Here is a 23,660-nt window from a genome sequence, read left to right as displayed (position 1 = left end):
TCTGGCCCTGGGATTAAGGATGTCCATCAGAAAATCAAGAGGGTGGGGAATGCGGTGTGGGCTGGAGTGTTGGGCACAGCCCACTGATGTGCAAATCAGGAGAAGCAGAAAGCAGTGCCGCACGGAAATAGTTGAGTTGATGGTCACATCAGGGCTGTATTCTTGGCCCACAGACCACACTAGGCTGGAAATGTAAGTCCCATTATTTCAAGGGCTCCCCATTCACAGAAGCTATAGAGTTTACTCCTGTTGTTCTGATTTCATTCTTTGGAAAATATCATGAGAGTTCATTGGTATGAAAAAAGGCTTACACCATCAGGTGAGCTACACACAGCTTATTAAAAGTCACGCACATGCAAATCGACACAGTAAGCCCACATCCTCCAGAGCTGAGCCCACTGATTCTCGGAAGGGAGATGGGCTTGTCCTCTTGCCAGTGGTTGGCATAGGGAGGCCTGGGAGCTGAACCTGGCGCATGGAGTGCTGGGGGCCATGCTGGAGCCATTAGGAGACGCTTTCTCGGTCCTGAGGCAGCCACAGACAATGGTCTTCCTTCTCCCGTAAATATTGCCATGAGACCATCTTGTTACCATCAGAGGATGGAGCCCACCCTGAAAATGGCAAAGAGAGATGGAAGGAACTGGATCTTTGACGACACCATTCCACCATCTAACTCAGCGGTCCCCAACCTGTGGTTCGAGGACCACTGGTGATTTCTGAGGTCAGAAAGGTTGGTGACCACTGATATAACTGATCAATCCCACTGCCCACACTCTGGACATCCTGAGAGCTGGTGATAAAAGATGTCCCTATAGGCAGGCAATTCCAGACTCCAGAGAGGGTTTAGTTCCTGGCCACTGAGAACATCTAATCCCCCACCAACCCCACACGAATTCTCTCTAGACTCCCTGCCCTGGTCTCAGCAGCTTTCAACACAGCAGAGCACTGTTTTCTGGAAGGAGTTTCTTTTCTTGCTCTCGGTGACATCTTCTCTCCTGGTAGTCCCTATTGCTACAGCTGCTCCGTCTTAGACCCTCCCGCTGTCACTGAGACCAGAGCCCTCTCCGGCCTCCCTTTTTCTCCTTCATCCACACTCAACGACAAGGCCTCTCATCTGCTCTCACAGCGTAAAATTGGATATATTGCCAAACTGCCACCCTATCCCCAACCCCAACCCCTCCCCTGACCTCCCACTGCCTTCCCATCTCACCACGTGAAAGTTCACAGGCCTCCCAAATCAAAGAGCACAGGAGAGATTCTTGATGACTCCACCCACCTCTAAAAAGAAGCAAATAGCACACTAAAATGCCATTCCTTCCTCATTTTTCTTTGTCACACTAGAAGGCATCATCAACCATTTAACTATATTCCTTCCCCCCCCTGTCTAATTCAGAAGCAAGTCCTATTGTCTCTACCTCCAAAGTAAGTTTAAAGTCATCCTCTTTTCTCCCACCCCATGGCCAGCACCTGATCCGCATCTTCTGTAATCAGTGTTGCAGATCCTATCCCCACCCTGTTAGCCTGGCTACATCTATTATCCTGCCCTTTCTCCATTGTCCCAGACTCCACACAGCAGGCTCAGAAAAGCCTTGGACCCAATGCTTCTCTCAGCCTGAAGTCCCCTCCCTTAAGGTCGTCCCATGGCTGGTTTCCCTTGCCTTTTGGGTTTAAGGATCTGCTGAGCTCATCATATCCTCTCTGCCCCCACAAAGTGTCCTTGGTCATTGTGTGTTTGACAACCATCTCCCTTGCCATTGAGGTCCGTGAGGACAGGGAGTGTGCCCTGTTCACCCTGCAGACCAGCACCTCATACCACTCCGGGAACAGGTGAGGTGCTCAACAGATGTTTGTTGGGTGAGTGACTGAAAAACTTAATATGTACCAGTCAAGGTCCTATGTTGAATATTATTTTATTGGAAGAATATTTAGTATCTCAGAGCAACAATGGGAAAACTAGAAAACCAGATTCAGTTCCAAAAATGGACAGGAACCAGGGAGCTGAGCAGCCAGAGCCACAGCCAAAATTCACACCACAGACACTATTGCTGTCTCTGCACCCCTGGACTGCTGGACATCTTTTACAAAATTTGCTGACCCCCTATCAGGGGTCTTCAAACTACGGCCTGCGGGCCACATGCGGCCCGCAGAGGAGTCTGATCCGGTCCGCCAGGTTTTTTGGGCAGTGAGCGCAGCCGAGGTGTTACAGTAGGAATTAGTAGTTCATATAGTCCGGCCCTCCAGCTCTCTGAGGGACCGTGATCTGACCCCCACTTTAAAAAGTTTGAGGACCCCTGCCCTAGATGATGGAGTGGTAAGCCTGCAGCAGGCCAGGGCAGAGCTCAGAATATATGCTCAGTCAGTGATACTCCATTTCTCCCCACCAGAGTAATAAGGAATATAGTGTCTATTATAGACTCCCCTCTATTGGGATCTCAATCTTATGTCTTTGCTTCAACTCTGTGGGTTCATGTCCAAAGGCTGGAAGGCAGTGCTGTCTGTGCCATGCTCCTCAACCCACCTCAGTACAGCGGAAGTTCCAGGTGTGCAATAGCTCTGTACCTCAAGGGCTCATGTCTCCCTGCTTCTTGACCTACGGACCTTCTCTAGCAAACAGCCTGGGTAAAAAGTTCGAAAGTGTAAGGACTTAACACTCCCGTGAAACCCCAGCCAGAATATGAGTCAAGAGGTAAGCACCCAGGGTCCCTCTCCTTGTCACACTACCTCCCCTTCCACCGGTCCCCAGCAGGATGGGTTGGCTACCACCACTGCTGCTCAACATTAGTGATCTTCTGTTAGCTTCTCTCTGTCTTGCTTCTCAATTCCCTCTTTTGTGCTTCCCATATTTCTTCCTAAACAAACTATCTGCAACCAAAATGAGGTCAGCACCTGGTTTTAGGGAACCCACATGAAGGCTGGGTCACAAATGACCAGGAACTCCTGGCACCAGAACCCTATCAGATACACTGGTCTCATTTGAGTCTTTAAAAACAGAGATATTGTTTCTCAGGGATATAGGCTCCACCAGTTGTGTGTGTGTGTGTGTGTGTGTGTGTGTGTGTGTGTGTGTGTATGATGCTATTTCTGTTTCTATCATCTCCTGGAAAATGTGTGAGCACTGTATTCAGCATTCCTCTGGAATGCAGATAGGCATGGCTGCTGTCTTGTGCCAAAGCCCACGTCCCTTCCACTGGAGGACTTTTGCAATAGCTTCTTGAAGGTCTTCACAGACATCTCCGATATTGTCCAGGTTGAGTGTCACTGGCAGGTGTTTCCACTGTGCACAGAAGCCTTTTTTTTCTCAGATGTCTCCCATCAGCCACAGCCACATGTCTTTGGGCTCTACAGACTGGATTTTAAAATACTCCTTCTTTGGAGTTTTACTTTTCAGCAATTTTATGCCTCGTGTGTGGGTCTCAGAATCAGGAACGATGTGGAAAGGGGTCTTTGAACTGGCTCCACGCTGAGCCTCAGGACCTCTGAAGCAGCACCCAGCTCTGGAGTCCTGGTTTCTAATAAACAGGAAACCCCCTGGGGCCCGATAGGGCTCAGAGCAGCTCATCACCAGCACTTTGGCCCCAAGGGAAGGCAGGAGGCATAGGCAGAGGCAAGCTCAGACCAGGGGACTAAAGTCGGAGAAGGAGCAGACCCTGGAGCAGCCTCTGGACATGGCCCAGTGGCTTGGCACCACCAGCAGCGCCAGCCTCTCCAGAAGTTGCACTCGGATGAGTGAACCAGAGAACTGGCTTCTGAGGAGCAGCCAGGCTCAGCTGGAAAACCGACAGCAGAGAACTCTGAACTAATCCCTAAAAATGAGTCACTGTGGGGGAGGAAGTTTAAAACTGACCTTGAGGGTTCAGGATATTGGCTTCCATCCACATTCACTCTGACTTTTTATGTAGAAAGTTGTAAAGGGTGGGGAGGGAGGGGAAGGGAGTAGAAGGCACTATGCTCACAAATCCAGGAAGATGACAGTGATAGGGCTGAAATGTGCTAGTGGTTGAGACCTAACAGATGTCCCCATGACTCGGCCCAAGCAGGCCGCCCTCAGCAAGCCCTAAACATGAGCCAGGATGTCGGCTTCTCCTTTAGATAAAGGCAAGGGGGAAAACTAAAGGGGCAGGACAGAGGGACTCTGTCCTCTGAGAGGAATAGAAGGTGCATGCTGGGCAGGGCATGCTTTGTGCTGGGAGGAGACAGAGCCATAACTCATCTGACTTCCAGGAAAACAGTCCGAGGGCCCTGGGAAATGTCAGTGGGGGTCCTGCAGGAACCAACCCATGCTTGAGAGCTTTAGGAGAGCATCTGGGTCCTGGTGATTTGCCCAGATACAGCCTCCAGTAGGTCATAGCTGGATGAACTGGACACTCTGACCCTCGGTTTCATCATCTGAAAGCTAGAATCCTGCACACTACCAGACACACTGCCTGACATGGAGCGTGTGAGTAACCTAATGCAACTCCTGACACACAACCGCTATTGGACGAAGGTGAAGTGTGTTAACTGAGGTCACATCTGCTGCTACAACAGCCCAAAACCTCAGGGCCTTACCCCAGGAGAAGTTGAATACTTGCTCACAAAACCCATAACCGGTGTTCTTTACTGGCAAGCCACCCTCCACACCAGCCAGGCTGAGAGTTCTCTGAGTCTTCCCCTGAAAGAACTGGGTGGACACTGGGGCTAGGGACATGCCAGTGTTCGAGGAACGATTCGGAGTCCCTGGCGTAGTCTGGCAAAGGCGGTCGGAGAGCTTTCAGGGCAGGAGTCCACGTTTCTCTAAGCACAGAGTCCGGACAGCTGACTCGGGGTTCACTTTTAGTTTCTTCGTGAGAGTAAATGTGGAAAGCTGAACAGGATACAAAAATGATATCAGTTCTTGCGTATTTTGGATCAAAACATACCCAGAGCGCACACTTCATTCCTCTGCTCTTGCTCTGGTCTTGGCCGCTGCCATCTCTCACCTAAATTTCTGCCACCGCCTCATTGCAGTGTCATCGCCTCGCTGCTCTGGCATCTGGTGCACACACGGCAGCCAGGGATCCTTCCACACTCACAGAAGATCACGTCAGTCATCTGGAGCAAGCCGCTGAAGGATGACCTGCCTACCGGCCACCAACGACCCCTCCAGCCTGCCCTCCATCTTTAGAGCTCCTCCTCCATTGGGGGCACACTCCTGCTCTCTGCTCTTGGCGTCCTGTCTGACCACAACTCTCTCCTCAGCTCTCCAGGTGGCTGCCTCCCTCACTGTCTTTGCGTGTTTCTCCGAAGTCACCTTCTCAACAACAAGGATGGTCACACTATCAAAATTTGATGGCCGCTGACCACAGCACTGTCAGCCTCACCTTCCCTGCCCCACAGCCGTTGTCATCACCCAGAGCAACACGTCATTTGCTTCTTCATCACATTCCTTACACTTTGGCTGCCTCCCACCATGAGAATGTAAGACCCTCTGGTTTGCTTACTAATTTACCCCAAAAGCCGAGTGGCGCATACCATGGGCTCCGTATCCGTCAAGTGAATAAATATCACCAACTGTGTCTATTGAACAAACAGACCCACGTGGAAATGGGACCTTCATGTAAAATTGGAAATCTGGGGTGGCTGAAGCCATTCATCACTCCTCCTGTCCATCGTGTAACCAACACTGGGGTGAGAGCAGCTTTGCAAAGGTCTAGAAATGGGGAGTGAAAGCCCTATCACTGCTGGGGAAGCATTGGTGAGCGTGTCCTTGTAGCTGAGTGGGGTTCTGACAACAGCCACCTTCCCTCCAGCAGTCCCCTGCCCTGCACATCCTGGACGAGGGTGTGAGGTGTGGCCACATGTGACACATGTGCCCCAGAGCGCTCCTGAAGTCCAGACTTCCTCTTGTTTGGCATCTCCACCTGCTCACTGTGTAAGGGAATGGGAAAGGCGGACATGCTGCCTTTCGCCTCAGCTCTACCCTCCTAGCATTCACAGATGTATTGGTGTTGTCCTGTTCCCCCACCCACCTCAGTTCCAGGAGGACTGCATTTCCATTGCGCAGACCTGTGTTTAGCACATGATACATAATCAACAAACATGTGGACAAAGGAATGAGTGAATGAACGAATGAATGAGGGAATGAGGGAATGAATTGATTGATGGTTAAGTACATCGATACAACACAGATTAAAACACAATTTCAGTTTACAAGTACTGCAATTCGTGTTAGAAAACATTGTCGAGTTTAAAATAACTGATGAAGGTAGCATGTTTATTTTTGAAAAAAAAATTAAGTGTGGAACATTTAAAGAACATTTAAATCACATCACCAGAAATAGTCACAGCTTGAATTTTGTTGTATTTCCTTTCAGTATTTGTCTTTGCTTAAACGTATTATTTGTGTGCATGTACATACATATGAATGAAATTATCATATTAAATATACAGATTTGTATTTTTTAACATTATATCATAAACATTGACTGGTTATAGTAGTCTCTATCCAGGGTTTCATTTTTCACAGTTTGAGTTATCTGTGGTCAACTGTGGTCCAAAAACATGAAATGGAAAATTCCAGAAATAAACAGTTCATGAAGTTTGAAGTTGCACATGGTTCTGAGAACCTCACTTCATCTCATCGTCATGTAGGCACTGTATCATGTCTCATCTTCACAAGAAGAGTGCTTTCAGCAAAATAAGATATTTTCCAAAAGAAAGACCACATTTACATTAACATTTTTACGGTTCTATCTTATTATAGTCATTGTTGTAAATTTCTTACTGTGCCCAATTTAAAAATTAAACTTTATTATAGGTATGCATTAAAGAAAAAAACTTAGTATATATAGTATTTGGTATTCTCCATGGTTTCAGGCATCTACTGGGGATCTTGGAGTGTGTCTCCATGGGTAAGGGACCACAAAAATTACATGAACCATTTACCAACTTATGGGGTAAACAATGGCTACCCATCTTTTTCTTTGGTTGGTGAAGCATGATGTATTTAAATATCCTCCTCTTGTTGGCCATTTTGGTGATCTCTAATTCTCTTCGTCATTGCAAATAATGACAGATTGAATATCCTTGAACATAATCTTCATACATCTCCAATTATTTCTTTGAGATAAATTTGTACATGTAATGTACTGGGGAGGAAAGCTATGAAAACATTAAATGCTCTTTACACACATTGCCAGATGGGTTGTCAGAGATGTTTCACATCATGAGGGGTGAGTGTTACAAGGCATTCATTTGTTAAAATTCATCAAACAGTACACATAACCAGATGCACTTTATTGTACGTAAAACTAATTATTTTAATGGGGGGTGGGGTGTGTAGGTCTCATGTGAGATCTACTGGGCAGGAAGCAAGACGCCCACCTTGCTGCCATCTCCCAGGCTTTTGTTTTCCTGGTTGAAGCGCCCACGCCAGGAATGGCCTGGGCAGCTGTGGAGGGGATTTTAGGCAGCCACTGGGGGGAAGAGGAGGAGGAGGAGATGTGAGCAGCTGTGAGGCTGAGACAGCTTGTTAAAGGGCATTTGTATGAAGTCAGTTCCCTCAAGGACTCTTCAATAAGACACCCACTAATGTATGGTGAAGGCAGATTCACACGCACTATCGGGGTGCCTTGGGGATGCAGTTTTCCTTCTGGGAGAGTTAGAGGCATGGTGGGAAAGTGCAGTGTTGAACCCATTGATAGGGGACTGGGGACCGGAGCTCTCTGATCATTAAGTTCCTGCACAAGGCTGGCGTTAGGTGCCTGATGGGTCCTGTCTGCCCAGAGGTGATCACTGAGGGCCCTACTCCGAGCACACTGTGCTGAACGCACACAGTCACCACTGCAGTAGAAGAGAATCAGGACAAGGTCACGGTGACCTTCTGAGGGCCACGCAGCACCTGTGAGGCAGCCACACTCTTCTCTCCTCTCCTGTGGGGAAATCAGGGAACTCACTGCCAGTGGCAGCAGCAAAGGGCATGCAACTGGCCCTTCCTTGAAGACAAAACCATCAGAGAAGCACTCCAAGTTGAGGGAGTGATCACCACCACCACCAAGGCAGGGGCTGAGACCAGCTGAGCATGTGCCTGACCACTGGACCAGTGGAGGAGTTCAGTGGTTGAATGGGGAGACTAGTTGATGTGGCAAGGTCATGAGTTTCCTGTGGATTAAGTGACCCAAGAGGGTGGCTGGACTTGAGTCGGCTTGATTACATTGACCGTCAAAAGGGTGGTCTACTGGATAAAGACTCCAAGCACCAAGAGCCTGTGTGGAGGGATTCCCCCAACAGGGAGCTCCAAAAAGGGGAGGAGGAGGTTCACAGAAGCCAGATTGTCCAAGAAAGTCCCCACAGATGCTGCCAGGGAATCAATATATGTCCAAGAGAGGCAGCCTAGGAGCCCTGCTGCAGAAGGGAGACAGGAGCAGGCAGGGTGAGAGAGCAGCACCTGCAAATACAAGGTCAGCCCCAACTTTTACCCAGGAGTCCAATTAGGAGCTTCAGTGCAGAAGTCTACCAGCCTAGAGGATACAGAGGCATACAGGAGAGTCAGCCCTGCCTTTCTCCACCCAAACCCCCTCCATGGCCATGAGTTCAGCCTGCACTGCAGGCAAGGAAAAGGCTTTGTAAAGTATTTAAGATGAAATTTTTAAAATGAACAGGGCTCCTCAAGGTCCAGTAGGGAAGCTTTTAATAACAAAGTGACTGAAAGGTGACAGAATTCGGCTGAAGGGGTCTACACTGGAGCTGCTGTCAAGCTGTCAGCAGTGCTCCCACATAACAGAGTTGGGAGCAGGAACTGGAAATGCAGAGACTCTGCTAGGAGTTTAATCGTGTCCCCCAATAAAAACATGTGCTGAAGTTCTAGTCCCTAGCACCTCAAGATGCGACCTTATTTGGAAATAGATGGCATATATAATTAGTTAAGGTGAGGTCACACTGGAATATGGTGGATCCCTCATTCAGTGTAAGAAGACGGCCTTGTAAAGGCAAAGACATTTGAAGAAGCCATATGAAGACCCAGGCAGATTTGGGAGGCTTATAGAGGCAACCTAAGAAATTTCCAAAAAGTAGGAAGAGACAAGGAGAAATTCCCATGCAGATTTTAGGGTAGCCCAGCCCTCCCAACACCTTGAGAGAGGAAATGTCTGTTGTTTGAAGCTACCCAGTTTGTAGTACTTGGTTGTGGAGCCCGAGCAAACAGATAGACTGTTTCCTGCTATGCCCCCCTTCACCCCAGTTCACCAGGATCACTCCTTCCCCTGGCCCCTCTACAAACATGTCCTTGCTCCAATGGGATGGACTTGGATGAGTCTGAGAGGAGGTGCACACGCACATTCATGTGGAAGGGGCTGTTCCCATGGGGATGGAGAATTTGGGTGGCTGTCGCTGAGAAGGTCCCAGAACCCATGTTTCCCACCCATGGTCAGTACCCATTTGAAGGGAATTCATGACTCCACTGGGCTCTTTGTTGGTCCAATGGGTTGGTCTCATGCTACAAAGGAGGCCCTTCAAAGGTTAAGAGGGTCGGCATTATCTAGAGCAGTGTTTCCCAAACTTTTGACATATGTGTACCCCTTCTATAATTTTCATAACGCTGAGTACCTCTCGTACTCATGAGAATGTAGAATTAGGTGCAGCTAAACACGGTGCAGTGCATATCCCCACCAAACTCCGGTGCAACGCTTACCCCCACCAAACTCTTCCCGTATCCCTGGGGGTACGCATACCACACTTTGGGAAACACTGATCTAGAGTTCAGAGGTGGTCCAGACCCTCCTGACTGTGGGAGCTTCTAAGGAGTCCCCAGAGCTTTGCATGTCCCCTGAATCTGCCCTGATGTCCAATCAGGTGCTCTCAGTCACCATGGGATGCCGGTAAAATAAAGTCCCTGATGTCATATACTGTGGAGTTCTGAGTGCTCCCCCAGGTTCCTGCAATTCCCAGCAGAGGTGTCCTCCTTCCATTGGTCAATGTGCTTTGACTCTCTCCCGCATGGACTGGGGCAGAGAGCTCCACTTTTCCACCAGTCCTGTGCAGGTGCGCTCACCTGGAGGGCACTGTGAGAACTCAGAAACCTGGATGACAATTGCAGGGAGTGGTGTCTGTGATCCCCAGTCTTCTCTCCAGCTCGACACACTTTGTCCTCCCATCTCCCTTCTCAATAAAATAACTGACAGATTCACGCCGAATCTCATATACAGCAGGTCTGCCCAAATCCAGGTCCCAGGAGCTCTGTTTACCAGGGGAAACATGTTCTCAAACAAATCCTGTCTCCTTTCTCCCTGGAATGCAGGGACCAGCTAAAGATGAATTTGTTTGTTCCTTTTGTGTTATGTCTGAAGACAAGAGGAGACAAATGTCTTTGAGGAAGAAATTGAAAAACATTCTGCTTTCTCTTTGAAACTCCCAAAAAGGGATGGGGTGTCCTGGGCCACTTGCACATCATCTCTCAGCTGCTGGTAGGGGGATAAAAAGGGAAACAAATCAAACAATTCTTTTAAAGAGGCCAAGAAGGAGGCCAAGGCTCTGGGGGCCCACCAGAAGTTAGAGGAGAGGGTGAAAGCCATCCTGGTTCTTAAGACCAGAAAGACTCTAGGAGTCCTAAGCCAGGAATGTGGTCCAGGTGGTCCTGGTGTGCTGGAGCCCTGGGCTGGACCACCAGCTAGTCTCGCACACTGCCTGAGAGAGCTCTCTAGCTCCCTTCACTGGAAACAAAGGGGTGATACTCAGGACCAACCATCTGGCGTAGGGGTGATTCTAGAAATAAGACAGCGAATAACACCAAACCCTAGACACTTTCCATATACTTTATTAAAAAGTTTCTTTGTATAAATTTCCTAAAAACTTTAAAATTAAAATTAGACCCCACCCACCCCGCACCAAAAAAAATAAACAAAAAAACACAACATTAGAGGAATGCCAAAAATATTCTCTATTATGACTTTCTTTTCATTCTTTAATGAAGGCATTGGTCCCATAGCAGTGCACAGAGGATTAAGAGATTTCGCTTCCTTCCAACCAGATGGTTTGTAAGAAGCTTTAGAAAAAGAAAATTCTCTTGGACTCTAATCCAGGATTTGGGGAGAAAAATGGAGACATTGGGTAGTTGTTTATTCGCCAGAACAGGCTATCCATCTAAAGTCATGCTTAACTGAGAAGGAAAGAGATGAACCAAGCCAAAGGATAGAGTAGCTGTGAAGTTGGGAGCTATTTTCTAGACCTTGCATTTGCCTGGAACAGGCAGAACGTGAAACTGCAGAGGGAATTTGAATGTATAGACATGTTCACATAGACACCAGCAGTGGCTATTACACACGTTGAAAGTATACGCGGTCACTGCCTGGGGACCAGAGCGTAGGTCCACAGGCACACTAGCACCATGTTGATAGGTCGTGCGGCAGACGGCTCCCCAAGTTCGAGTGTAAATCAAAGCATGAAATGGTAGGTGCCAGGGAATCTATACCCAGAGCTTCTGTAAAGATGACTTGGACATGGCTGACTCCTTCTTCTTCAAGAGGTATGTGTCCCTGGTCGGCCATGCTTAGGTCCCGATCACAGCCATGACTTTGGGGTTGACAAGCCCTGAGCATCAACAGATGGGGTGGGGAGAGGAGGAAAAGCCATATTACTGACATGAAATTATCCCACAGCCTCTGGTTTTCGTCACCCATCTCTCGCGGTCCTGCTCAAAGCCTTCACTAGCTCCCCAGCGCTTCTAGGCCTGGAGACAGGGGCTCTCCTTCAAGCTGAGCCTTCTCTCACTTACACCCCTGGCCAAGTCTTCGTACAAACTGAACACTCATCCCTGCCACTGTCCTGGCAGGGCCCAGGCTCTCGGTGAAGATGGCCTGCTTTATTACCAATCGAATTGCCCAACGTAATGGAGATTTTGGGTGGCCCCACAACCAATATTGCTTAGAAGAAGCAAAATTATTTAAAGATGAATAGATGGGATTTGTTGTCTTTAGTGTTGTCTACAATTGTTCATTACACTATTTCCCTCATAATCATGTGTATTACAATATTTTATGAACAACAGAGACTTTATAGCATTTCCAGTAGTGCAGAGTAATTGACCATGTGTTTCTTCATTGGCAAAAACATGAGGATATGAGGAAGTATTTAAGAAATATTAATCATTCAAAAAGTTCCTTTCATGTGCCTTACTTGAATATATCTCCCTTATCTGAAGATACAACCAATTTTTTTTTTGCTCCATATCTACCATAATTATTGCAATTCAAATATCTTAAAAAGGTGAATTACTGCCCTGGGTCTCTTTTATCTTGTTTAGAACACCTCAAACACAGAAGGCAGTCACTTACCAGGAGAGCAAACCTTCTCGCATTCTTCCTGTGAATCGAATCTGTTTTCGTTTCCGCCGCACCCTCTGTACCAGAACCTCCCACAGGTCTTAGTCTGCGCGTTGTGGTACCATTTCAACACAAAGTTTCTGCACGTGCCTTCCTCTTTGGGCAGTTTACATATATCTTTAACAACGAGAGGAGAAAAGACATCATCAGAGCCCGTAGGTGACTATCCCAGTGCCAGGGGCTGAAGGTCTCATCACAAGGCTGTTGGAGGGAGAAAGAGAAAGGGGGAGGAGAGGGAAGGGGACTCCCAAAAGCTCCCCAAGCCTCGGTTTCCTTCCTGTCAAATGAACTTTGTAACCACCCAAAGCTACCTAAGCAACAAATGTAATTGTACCGGTGAAAGGACTCAATGAACTGCACTGGGAATCCCAGTGTGTCAGCTCCCCTTTGTTACTGGATAACAAAGGTAAAATGAGCTGTGTTTCCCTTTCCAACCCTGGGCCAAGCCACTCTCCAATTCCCTCACTGCTGAATCCTCCGAGAGGAAACTGAATTTCCAACCTTGGAGTGTTCCGCTCCCGGGCAAAATAACAACTAATACTGTCAGAATATAGTTCAAAAATAAGGCTGTCCATTTCACTACAAGCCAACTAGATTGAAAATAAACCTTAAAGTGGAAAAAAAATCTTTATGAGAGTGTGTATGTGCGTAAATGAGTATCTCTGTGTGTATCTGCATGTGTCTGTGTGTGTGCGTGCATGTGTCTGCATGTGTCTCTGTGTGTGTGTGTGCATGTGTGTATGTGTAACTGTGCCTGTAGCCCAGTGCCTCTGTGACTGGCCAAATTAAACAAGTAAGGAAAAAGACATGTTGACACTGATGTAAAATTCACAACAGCAAAAATGCCTCAGAGAGGAGCTGCTCTGAAGGCAGGAGGCATTCTTTGTCCAGTTAAGGAAGTTATGTTTGAATGCACACGCCTGATGCAGCCCAGCTGCCCACCGAAGCCGCGCTCTGCAGAGCCTGGGGGGAGGCGCCCGCTCACACTCAGGGAAACTGCAGGTCCTGCTGGGAAAGAGAGGCATTAATATCAACTGTTATCTGAGAGTCTGGAAAGCGTAAACCTTTCCACAAAGATCCCTGGCATGGACGGTGCCACGTGTTTCCGTGAGTAGCTAATGGGTCTGACTCACCAGCCCTCCCCACACAGGGCCTTTACCCACAGCTGCGTGAGCTGCCCGCATCAGAGGTGGACAGCACAGTTCTGACAGATATCAAGAAAGAAAAATGGAACCTTAGGGAGAGAACCAAAGCTTGTCTAGTACATAATGGACCAGACTCTGAGGTACACAAGACTGAGGCTCAGAATCCCGTGAGGATCAATCCCACAGGGACCAGGTCCGAAGCAAACCTGGGAACTCGTGTCCGCACGCTGAAATGGTGAGGGCACATTCAGGTCCTGGGTTTGACAATTATCTCTCATCAGGACAGAGGTTTAGATTCATCCAAATAGACTACTGGGAGCCTTTAGAGACACAAGCCCCAATTTCAAAAACTTTTCTATCACAGGGAAAGAGGAGACCTAAGGGACAAATGTCTGGATTGAAAACACTCTCTTACTTCTGAATCCGTGTCTCAGTCTTTAAAAAAAAAAAAGAAAAGAAAAAAGAAAAGAAAAGAAAAGAAAATGGTCAACCCAGCCAGATTCCTGTTTAAAGATTGTGTTGTTTATATTAACCAAATGCTGTTTATATATTCTTGTCCCTTCTGGACCACACATAAGAGAGCAAAAAAAAAAAAAAAAAATCCCCAAAATTGCTGCGTAGTTTACACCCAGTCATTTTCTCTCACTGAAGCACAGAATTTGCTAGAAATTTTACATTTCATATACTCTTTAAGGAGAAAACTTACAGTGGCTGAGAAACAATATACACAGATGGCAGTGACTCTGGAGTTATCATCCCATCTGTCCTCACCCGTCTCTTTGGGGGACTTCTATAAGCTCTTTGTGGTTTCTCTCAGCTCAAGCACCTTGTGGGGAGCCTCATGGAGGTCACTGGGGGTGGAGCTGGAGTGGGCTAGGAGCTCAGTGCCCAGTGCAGGGGACAAAGGCTTTCCCGGATCCCTTGGTGCAGGACTCAGAAAACTGCTTATGAGCAGAAATCAAATGGCTGAAACAAGTTTTCTTCTCCAACCTTCCCTCAACTCCACATTCCTACTTCCACTATTTTCCATTTGAGTTGAAATCCATAACATTAAAACTTTTTATAAAATCTGCCATGAACTCCTGAGTCATCCCCATCCATTTACATCCAGAGGAGACAAGTTCTTGTTTTTCAATCAATTTTTCCATTAGAAAGATTTGAGGAGCTTGAAAAACGTGGCTGTCCCTAACACAGACCAATTTTCAAACTTGTTTCCAGAGGCAAACTATTATAAACATTTTTTTCAGTTATCTAAGTAGTTCATTTATTTCCCTTATTATACAAACCAGTATAGGTAGGTGCATAACAGTTTCACAATTCCTATACTGACTCAGTTACCTCCTTTCTTATAATGACTAAGGCCACATGTCAGTATGGATTGTGGTTATATTAATTGATGATAGATAGGAGAGAGAGAGAGAGAGAGAGAGAGAGAGAGAGAGAGAGAGAGAGAGAGAGAAACAATGTAGAAGTATACATGTAAATGTAAGTATAGACATAGATATAGATATAGATTATAGATCATAGATTATAGATTATAGATTATAGATTATAGATTATAGATTATAGATTATAGATTATAGATTATAGACATAAACACATATCCATGGACATAGGGAAAGTCCATTGATGGAATGATGTATTCTAGCGACAGAGAAGGTTCTCACTAGAAACATAGAATCAAGAAGCCTCTACTCCCAAGTATGGAGTCAGAAGCCACCCAATTTTATTTAAACACAGACGAGACAGGGTACAGACCCTACAGAAATGGCAAAATGGAGAAATAACACCTTAAAAACTTATAGTGGAAGGAGTAAAATGAGGAATCCTGGTAGGTAACTGAAAAAATATTGTGCTGTTGCTGCTGACAATGCAATACTATGGAGAAAACACAGCTGCTTTGAAATCCAGCACAGAAGCAGCTGGGCCCCAGCAAATGCCTTTTATCATAGTCGGGTACAGAAATAAACCCCAGAAAGAGCTATGCCTTCCTCCTCCTGACTGTGGCCAACACACTGAAAAAATAATGACCTGCCATTCCTAGGAAAACCTTGTGCTCTGGGACCTATAAAACATGGAATTTGGACTATGGATATTAGTAGCAACGTCTTTTGGGAGAACACTCGAAAGCAAAGCATGTTGACTATGTCAGTCATCAGTTCCTCGAGGCTGAATGACTGGAGCTCGTGTTCTGCTCGGCGAGGGTTTTACAGGTCTGAGAGAGTCCCACTGACCAAGAAAAGAAGCAAGGAACAGTGGCCAGTCCAGAACACGCCCATCTAGTCCCTGATTAAATGTCAAACGTGCCCTCACTTGGCTCAGGCACACAGAGAGTGGAATGATAGACTGAGCCAGGTATGTGCTTAGGAAATTGGGACCAGAACACAAATTCCATGGGACATTTCCAAACCCATCTGCCATGGATCCTCATCTGCATGTCTTGAGTCCTTCTGAGCAGTTTTTGTTGTTGTTGTTGTTAATCCTCACCCAATGATATTTTTCCGTTGATTTTTAAAGAGAATTGATTTTCACAAGAGAGAGGGAAAGATAGAGTGAAACATCGATGTGAGAAAAACACATTGATTGGTTGCTTCCTGCATGAGCCACGACCAGGCCCCAGGCTGGGAAGGAGTCTGCAACCAAGATGTGTGCCCTTGACCAGAATCAAACCAGCATGGTCTGCAGGTCAATGCTCTATCCACTGAGCCAAATTGTCTAGGGCCTGAGAACGTTTTATTAGATTGGATCACTGAATGGGTGACACCCCATTCTTTGTAGCATCACAGACCGCACAAATCCACCCTAGTCCCAATATGAGAAAAGTGATTAACAAAACATGGATTTCTGGCTGCAGCGCCCAAAACAACTCCCATCCAATTTTCTCCAAGAGCCTGGGCATTGGCAAGGTAATCCAGGGATGGTTTGGAATATGCAGAATGAGTCCAGGCTGGGCCACACCAAGCGATATGGAACTTTTCCTATATAAGTCATCCTACTCTGAGAGTTAGAACCTCAGCAGGTGACAGGGTATCCAAAATGCAAGGGTTGTAACTTGGTTGAGAGAAGGCTGTACTGGTGCTGCGAATGGGCCGAATGTTCTCATAACTCACCTATTTCATTCTCAGCCAGTGGTTCTGTGCTCACCATGAGATTGACAGTTGCACTAGAGGCCGACCTTGCTTGTTGTGGAGGTGGAGGCTGAGTTTTCCCTATAAAAGAAAAACGATTGAAACTAGTAGGTAACTCTGACACTGAAGGGCCAGGGAATCCTTAGGGCTGAGGCAGGCTTGCCTCCCTGGATTAAGATAAGGGTGGGCCACTGAAACACTGGGACCCAGGAAACCCAAACACAGCCTCCTGATGTCTGTTATCTGCTGGTTCAATTCATCTCAACAAGCAGACAGAGCAAATCTCTGCGCTTTGAACAAATCCTCTCATGTTCCCACGTACACTCTTCTGTTTCTAGCCGAGAAAACAGATCCCTGGGGTGGAAGGGTCTTTGGCCTCTTTATCTTCATGGATTACATGATGGCTGGTGGGAATCCCCTTCCCTCGGCACAATTCTTTGATCTGAATAGCACTGGCCTGAAGAGGAGGAATGTGAACCCCCCCCCTTCACACCCCAGAGAAGCCAGGGTCAGGAGGAATGTGGGGGGATAAGAAGGAGGTGGGGCATGACTAATTTAGAGGCTGGAGAAGCTGCAGGGCCAGGCCTTGGGGCCCTGGAAGAGCCATGGGACAACAAAGGGCAGAGCCTGAGCATGGAGAGGAGGGGAGAAGGGAGTAAGGGAGGGAAACTCTGAGGTCTTTTCTCCAGTGGCCATGGATGCCTGTAGCCGCCCAGCTGGTTACACCCTAAGGAGCCGGGGACCCTGGGTGGTGTTTTCTGTTCACTGAACATGGAAATGTGCTTCTGAAACACAAATGTGGTGGGCATCGAGCCCGGCCAGGTTACACAGGGCTATTTCTTTCTCCCAGGGGCAAGGGCGGCACCCGGGCCAAATGGATCTGGTTTCCTCCAGGACCCCAAAGGCAGAGCAAGAGGTCACAAGGAACCCAATCTCCCATTCATTTGTTTATAAAGGATTTTGTTTTAACCTTGTTGTTTCAGAACAGAGTCAATGAATATGAATTATCCCCTCTATGTCCTATCTCCATTCAGGTAAGCAAGTCAGGTACCAACTTTTGTTAAATGGACCCCATACTCACTTGTACTGAAACTTCCGTGGTAGATGGCCTTAACCTGAGACCGCAGGTAGCAGACCACCACCACGTGGTACGTGTGCCCGGAGCGCAGGTTCTCGATGGCGCGGTTTGTGACCGTGAGGTTCTGCCTCACAACTAGGGTCTGGTCATGGGCCGAGGTAACGGTGAGGTCATAAAAGTAAGGGCTGGGGGGCTCCGGCCTCTCCCAGTGGAGTTTGGCACTGTTCTCGGTGATCTCCAGCACCTGCACCTCTCGGGCAGCCTTGGCTAGAAAAGATCAAAGCACAGTGTGGAGACAGATAAATAAAACCCCATGTGACAGAAACAGGCAGGCAAGAGATGAAAGCTGAGAGATGTGTATCAGTAGACAGTTGAGCAGAAAGTGAGGTGAGGCAGGGAACCAATTTCTCATTCATGGTCCTGGGAAATATTGCTCTTCTACCAATGTAGATGAGATGTGAAAGGACTCATAGTAATTAAAACTTGCATTATTCATCAGCAAGGTACAAAACTCCCCCTTTTTCTTTCTGACAATCTCTCTTATTGAGGGGATACTATGAAAATTCATGGTCCCATGTACTATCTGAAATGTGTTCACTATGGCGTGGATCCCAGGATTTTAAATATATTGAATCATTAAACCTTAGGGTATGACATGAAATTCTTCTAAAGGAATCTCTGCTTTCTGTTCATAACACGAAGACTACTCCCATGACCTTTTTAGGAGCACATGCATTCTGCCTTCACCTTTCTGTACAGCTTGTGATACTGCCTAGCAGTGGTGTTCAACCTTTCTAATGCCGCGACCCTTTAATACAGTTCCTCATGTTGTGGTGACCCCAACCGTAACATTATTTTCATTGCTACTTCATAACTGTAATTTTGCTACTGTTAATGAATTGTAATGTAAATATCTGTGTTTTCTGATGGTCTTAGGCTCTACAGCAGCGGTTCTCAACCTGTGGATCGCAGCAGGTTGAGAACCAATAGTGGGGTCGCCTAAGACTATTGGAAAACAGATATTTACATTATGATTCATTAACAGTAGCAAAATCACAGTTATGAAGCAGCAACAAAAATAATGTTATGGTTGGGGGTCAGCACAACATGAGGAACTGTATTAAAGGGTCGGAGCATTAGAAAGGTTGAGAACCACTGCTCTATAGTGTCTCCTAACATTTTCATTGAGGAAAAAATAAAATAACACCCTCTGGGCCTCATAGCTCCCCTCCCCTGATTTCTCCTTCAGGCTGAAGCCTGCTTTTCCCATGGACAGGCCTGGCACGAGGTTCAGCCTGTGGGGTGGCTGACTGTCCAGGTCGCTGAACTAACCACCGGGCAGCGAGGGACCGCTTTGCAGCAAAGTCCACAATCACAAAACTCCTTGCAGATCTTCTAGAGTCGTATCTTATGGGAGGCAGGTCTGGCTCCAGAATCCAAGCACAACCCATGGCTCAAGAGCAGACAACAGGCTTTTTTTTCATTTTTCATTCTCCCTCCCCAAATGGGGCCCCAAAACTCTGCTTCTGTTTAGAACTCATCCCTTTTGCTTAAGACCTGGGTTTCCCAGAGAGAGGGGTCATGCCCGCCTGTGAACTTACCAGAGAGAATGAACCGGTGTGGGCGCAGGTGGGAGGGGGGGAAGTGGGAAAGCCCTTTTGCCTGTTCTGCATGGAGCTCACCGGCCTCACATGCGGTGAGAGATCTCTTTCTAATATAGAAAACAGGCCACGTTTTGACAATTCCCTACTCTGACCAGCACCTTTTAGATGTACACATCCCCCAGATGTATAAAACCCTGATCAGTGACTGTATTTCAATGGCTTTGTAAACAGGCTTTGAGGGACATGCTCTAGACACAGTACACGAGGGTGTCAGGGGGCAGCCCTCCCAGCAGCTTGCTTACCCACGGGCTTAGCAGTGGCTGACTTGGTGGTGGCCGGCCTGTCTGCCTGGGGTTTGGGGGCCTCAGGCTTTGCTGCCACTGGTTTGGTAACGGCAGAGGGTCTTGCAGCTGCTGGCTTTGCGTCTGCCACCGGCTTTGCTGCTGCCACTGTCTTTGTTGTTGCTACTGGCTTTGCTTCTACCACCAGTTTTGCTGCTACCGCCGGCTTTGCTTCTACCACGGGCTTTGCTGCTGCCACTGTCTTTGCTGTTGCTACTGGCTTTGCTGCTGCCGCCGTCTTTGCCTCAACCACCAGCTTTGCTGATGCCGCTGACTTTGCTTCTGCCACAGGCTTTGCTTCTACCACCGGCTTTGCTGCTGCCACTGGCTTTGCTGCTGCCACTGGCTTCGCTGTTGCTACTGGCTTTGCGGCCAGTGCAGGTCTGACTGTGGCTGTCTTTGAGACCTCAGGCTTGGCAGGCACGGGTCTTGCAGCTGCAGGTCTTGAGGCGGCTGGCTTTGAGGCCGGCAGGTTGACCACGGCCACTGGTTTGGATGTAGGACTTGAAGTAACGTTATTCGGTGTGTTTCTGTTAAAACAAATTAAATTTTGCTTCAACCCATCTATAGTTTTGCCTGCTATATAAAATGGATAGAGACATGACCTAGTGAGCTATGCAAAGTATGCTGTCTTATTAAATGCATGCAGTAGTTTTATGTATTACATATAGGCCTGCGCATATCAAATTCCTCCTTTATAGGATCTGTGCCACAGAGAACATACTGGACAGCATGGAAAATAATAACCATTAAAAATGAAGCGTCTATTGTACAATAAATACATCTGACATCTCATCTTCAATTTATCAAATAAAAGCAGGGAGAGAGTAAAGAGACAATAGATATTGAAATGATGATAATTATTCTTATTTTTAACAATAATAATCAGTTAATAGCTGCTCTCATTATAAAAAGTGTCCACTCAGCAAAATGCTGTGTTGAGTTGGAAAATTATAAAATTGGTGTATGCTTTCACTCCCAGGCTCATTGTGCATTTTAGTTTGTATTAGGTTTGTATGTGTGGTTTTGTTTTGGTTATTTTTTTATAATTTCTTATTAGAGGCCCAGTGCATGAAATTCGTGCATGGAGGAGGGGGTGTTCCTCAGCCCAGCCTGCACCCTCTCCAATCTGGGACCCCTCAAGGGATGTCCAACTGCCCATTTAGACCTGATCCCACCTAAACAGGCAGTCGGACATCTCTCACAACCCAGGACTGCTGGATCCCAACAGCCTGCCTGCCTGATCACCCCTAACCTCTCCCCTGCCAGCCTGATCGATGCCTACCTGCTCCCCTACTGGCCCTATTGCCCCTAACAGCCCTCTCTGGCCAGCCTGGTCACCCCTAACTGCCCTCCCCTGCTGGGCTGGTAACCCCTAACTGTCCTCCCCTGCAAACCTGGTCCCCTCCAACTGATCTCCCCTACAGGCCTGGTTGCCCCAACTGCCCTCCCCTGCAGGCCTAGTGCCTCCCCAACTGCCTTCCCCTGCTGGCCTGGTCTCCCCCAACTGCCCTCCTCTGCTAGCCTGGTCACCCCTAAGTGCCCTCCCTGCTGGCCTGATTGCCCACACTGCCCTCCCCTGCAGGCCTGGATTCCCCCAACTGTCCTGCCTTGCAGGCCTGATCCCCCACAACTGCTTTCCCCTGTACGCCTGGAGCCTCCCAACTGTCCTCCCCTGCTCTTCTGATCACCCACAACTGCCCCCCCCTTGCAGGCCATCTTGTATTCACATGGGGGCAGCCATCTTTGACCACATGGGGGCAGCCATCTTGTGTGTTGGAGTGATGGTCAATTTGCATATTACTCTTTTATTAAATAGGATTCTATTCAAGACCCCAAAGAAAACAGCAACATAATTAGACTCAAAGGCATAGAGCCACCCCTTGTTCATTTCTTGCCCTGACATGAACATTTGCTATTTTATAGATATATCACACTACATGTGATATGCAATATACTTTCAAATTGTTATCATACAAATTCAAATATTAGATTTATTTATTCTGTTTTCCTGGATAAAGTTGAGCCAACTTTTGGGAATGTTCTAGAAGAATTATAAAGATAATTAAGGCTAGAAAAAGAGAATCTATGAACCAAGATCAACAGGGTCGCACCATAGTGCCAGAAAAGGGTCATGGCTGCCTTAGTAATGATTCTCAACTAACGAGGCTGAGATCTGAAGCATCCCCTCTGGTGACAAAAGCGAGAGCTGCGGGACTTAAGGGGTGATGGAAAGAAGGGTGTGTAGGAGGAAAAGGTGGGATCTCTCTCCCCATCCTGAGGTCAGTGGGAGTAAGACAGACATTCCTATTTCAAGGATAATTCGAATCCACACATCATCTGGGTGCCACAGTCATAACCCCCACCTCCCCCAGAGCATGGCACACTGTTGCATTCTCTTAAAGGGTACCAATTGATGGCACATTCCCTGTGTTGGGTCCTGCCACCACATTCCCCTCATCAGGCTCTCAGTCACACAGCCAACTGCCCTCCCATCTGCTCCTGGAGTTGGCACCACAGATGGAGCTGGGCATAAGGTCACTGAGCACATGTCAGGTGGCCAGTATCACTGTGAGTACCACAGTCCCTCCCATCTCCCAACCCTCTCTATTAGCCTTCGTGGTGGAGCATCCTGTTGCCTCCACTTGCTACCACCATCACCTGTGTGATTACAGCATTAATCATTTTAAGTGGATCTGAAGTCCATTCTTTCCTGAATGCATCCAATCCTTCTACAGGAAATCATTTCACACCCAAGATGGTCAATCACTTGGACACAGGGCCTCAACTGCCCACCCTCTCTGTTCCCATGCCCTGAAATGTGATGTGGCAGGTTTCCCACCAAGTCCAGCTCCCATCCTCGAATCTAGCAAGGCTGGCCTCTGGACATGCTTTGACCAAAAGAATGTGGCCTAGGTAACAGTGAGCCAATCTTAGCCCCAGGCCCCAAGAGGTCTTGCACACTTCCACCTTCTCTTCTGACCCTGCCCTGTCACCTGTGGACAAATCAGTCTTCCCCACTGAAGAATGAGAGACCTTGTGGAGCAGAGATGAGCCATCCTGCAGAGACCACACTAGACCACCAGCCTACAGCTGATGAGTCCCTGACCACAAGCATATAAGTGAGCCCAGTAGATGCCAGAACTGCCCAGCTGATTCCAAGCAAAAATTGCTAACCCACAGAATTTCAAATTAGAAAATATTGTTGTTTTAAGCCACTAAGTTTGGGCTCATTTGTTATGCAGTAAAAGCTAAAAGATACAACAGATTCTTCTAAAACAGTGGTGGAAAACCTTTTTTTCTGCCAAGGATCATTTGGATATTTATACATCATTCTTGAGCCATACAAAATCATCAACTTAATAATTATGCTTCTATGAAAAAAGCTTTGAGATTTGTTGAATTTCAGGTCCCACCTGCAATTTCCTTGACAGGGCCAGACCAAATGATATGGCCCGTGGGCCGGACATTCCCCACCCTTGTTCTAAAAGTATGTCTTATGCGACCTTAGGGCAGTCACATTTTCTGAATTTTTATGTCCTCACCCCATAATGTTAGGCGTTTGGAGGATCTTGGCATTCCCCCTAACACTGTAATTTGTGGGACAATTATCATAATCACTTACACTTGTTTGTGACCAAATTTCTCAAGAGTCTTTGCCGGTTGGTCCCCTTGGAACCAACTGCAGTGTTTCCTGATATCAGGGGACAAATAAAAAGCATTTTCACCTAGAGAGAAATAGAAAACAAAAATATTTTAAGTTTATGCAAATCCCTCTCAAATTAAAATATGCTAATGAGTTCAATGATTGACATAGTGTTTAGTTCATAAATATATGTTGACTTAATTAATTCTTCCAGTCAAATCCACTGAGTTTTAAACATTATAATGGTACTCGATCAATAAAACATATTAAGCCAATATGTTGTATTTGGCAATATTTGGGTGATTTGGTTAAAGATAATATTTACTCAATGTAATCAGGAAGATAGGAATAAGAGAAAAATCAAGTGCAGAACTTAACAGTTCCAA

The 23,660-nt window shown here is 47.0% G+C and overlaps 1 protein-coding gene across 5 annotated transcripts in view; it reads right to left on the bottom strand.

Annotated features, from left to right (window-relative positions):
• Positions 1-10,750: 10,750 nt before the first annotated feature.
• Positions 10,751-23,660, bottom strand: part of COL6A3 (collagen type VI alpha 3 chain) — a 61,517-nt gene continuing 48,607 nt past the window's right edge. For all 5 annotated transcript variants that reach the window (XM_084892703.1, XM_084892704.1, XM_084892700.1 and 2 more), the window contains 6 exons: positions 23,254-23,356; positions 19,590-20,158; positions 17,687-17,950; positions 16,588-16,686; positions 12,285-12,449; positions 10,751-11,541 (listed from right to left, as the gene is read on the bottom strand). In XM_084892703.1, the coding sequence (XP_084748829.1) occupies positions 11,501-11,541; positions 12,285-12,449; positions 16,588-16,686; positions 17,687-17,950; positions 19,590-20,158; positions 23,254-23,356 (1,241 nt within the window). In that variant the 3' untranslated portion in view covers positions 10,751-11,500. The remainder of the gene's footprint in view (positions 11,542-12,284; positions 12,450-16,587; positions 16,687-17,686; positions 17,951-19,589; positions 20,159-23,253; positions 23,357-23,660) is intronic.

This window comes from Pipistrellus hanaki (genome assembly GCF_964339955.1).
Source record: "Pipistrellus hanaki genome assembly, chromosome: 8".
NCBI lineage: Eukaryota > Metazoa > Chordata > Mammalia > Chiroptera > Vespertilionidae > Pipistrellus > Pipistrellus hanaki.
This window is presented reverse-complemented; position numbering and strand designations above follow the sequence as displayed.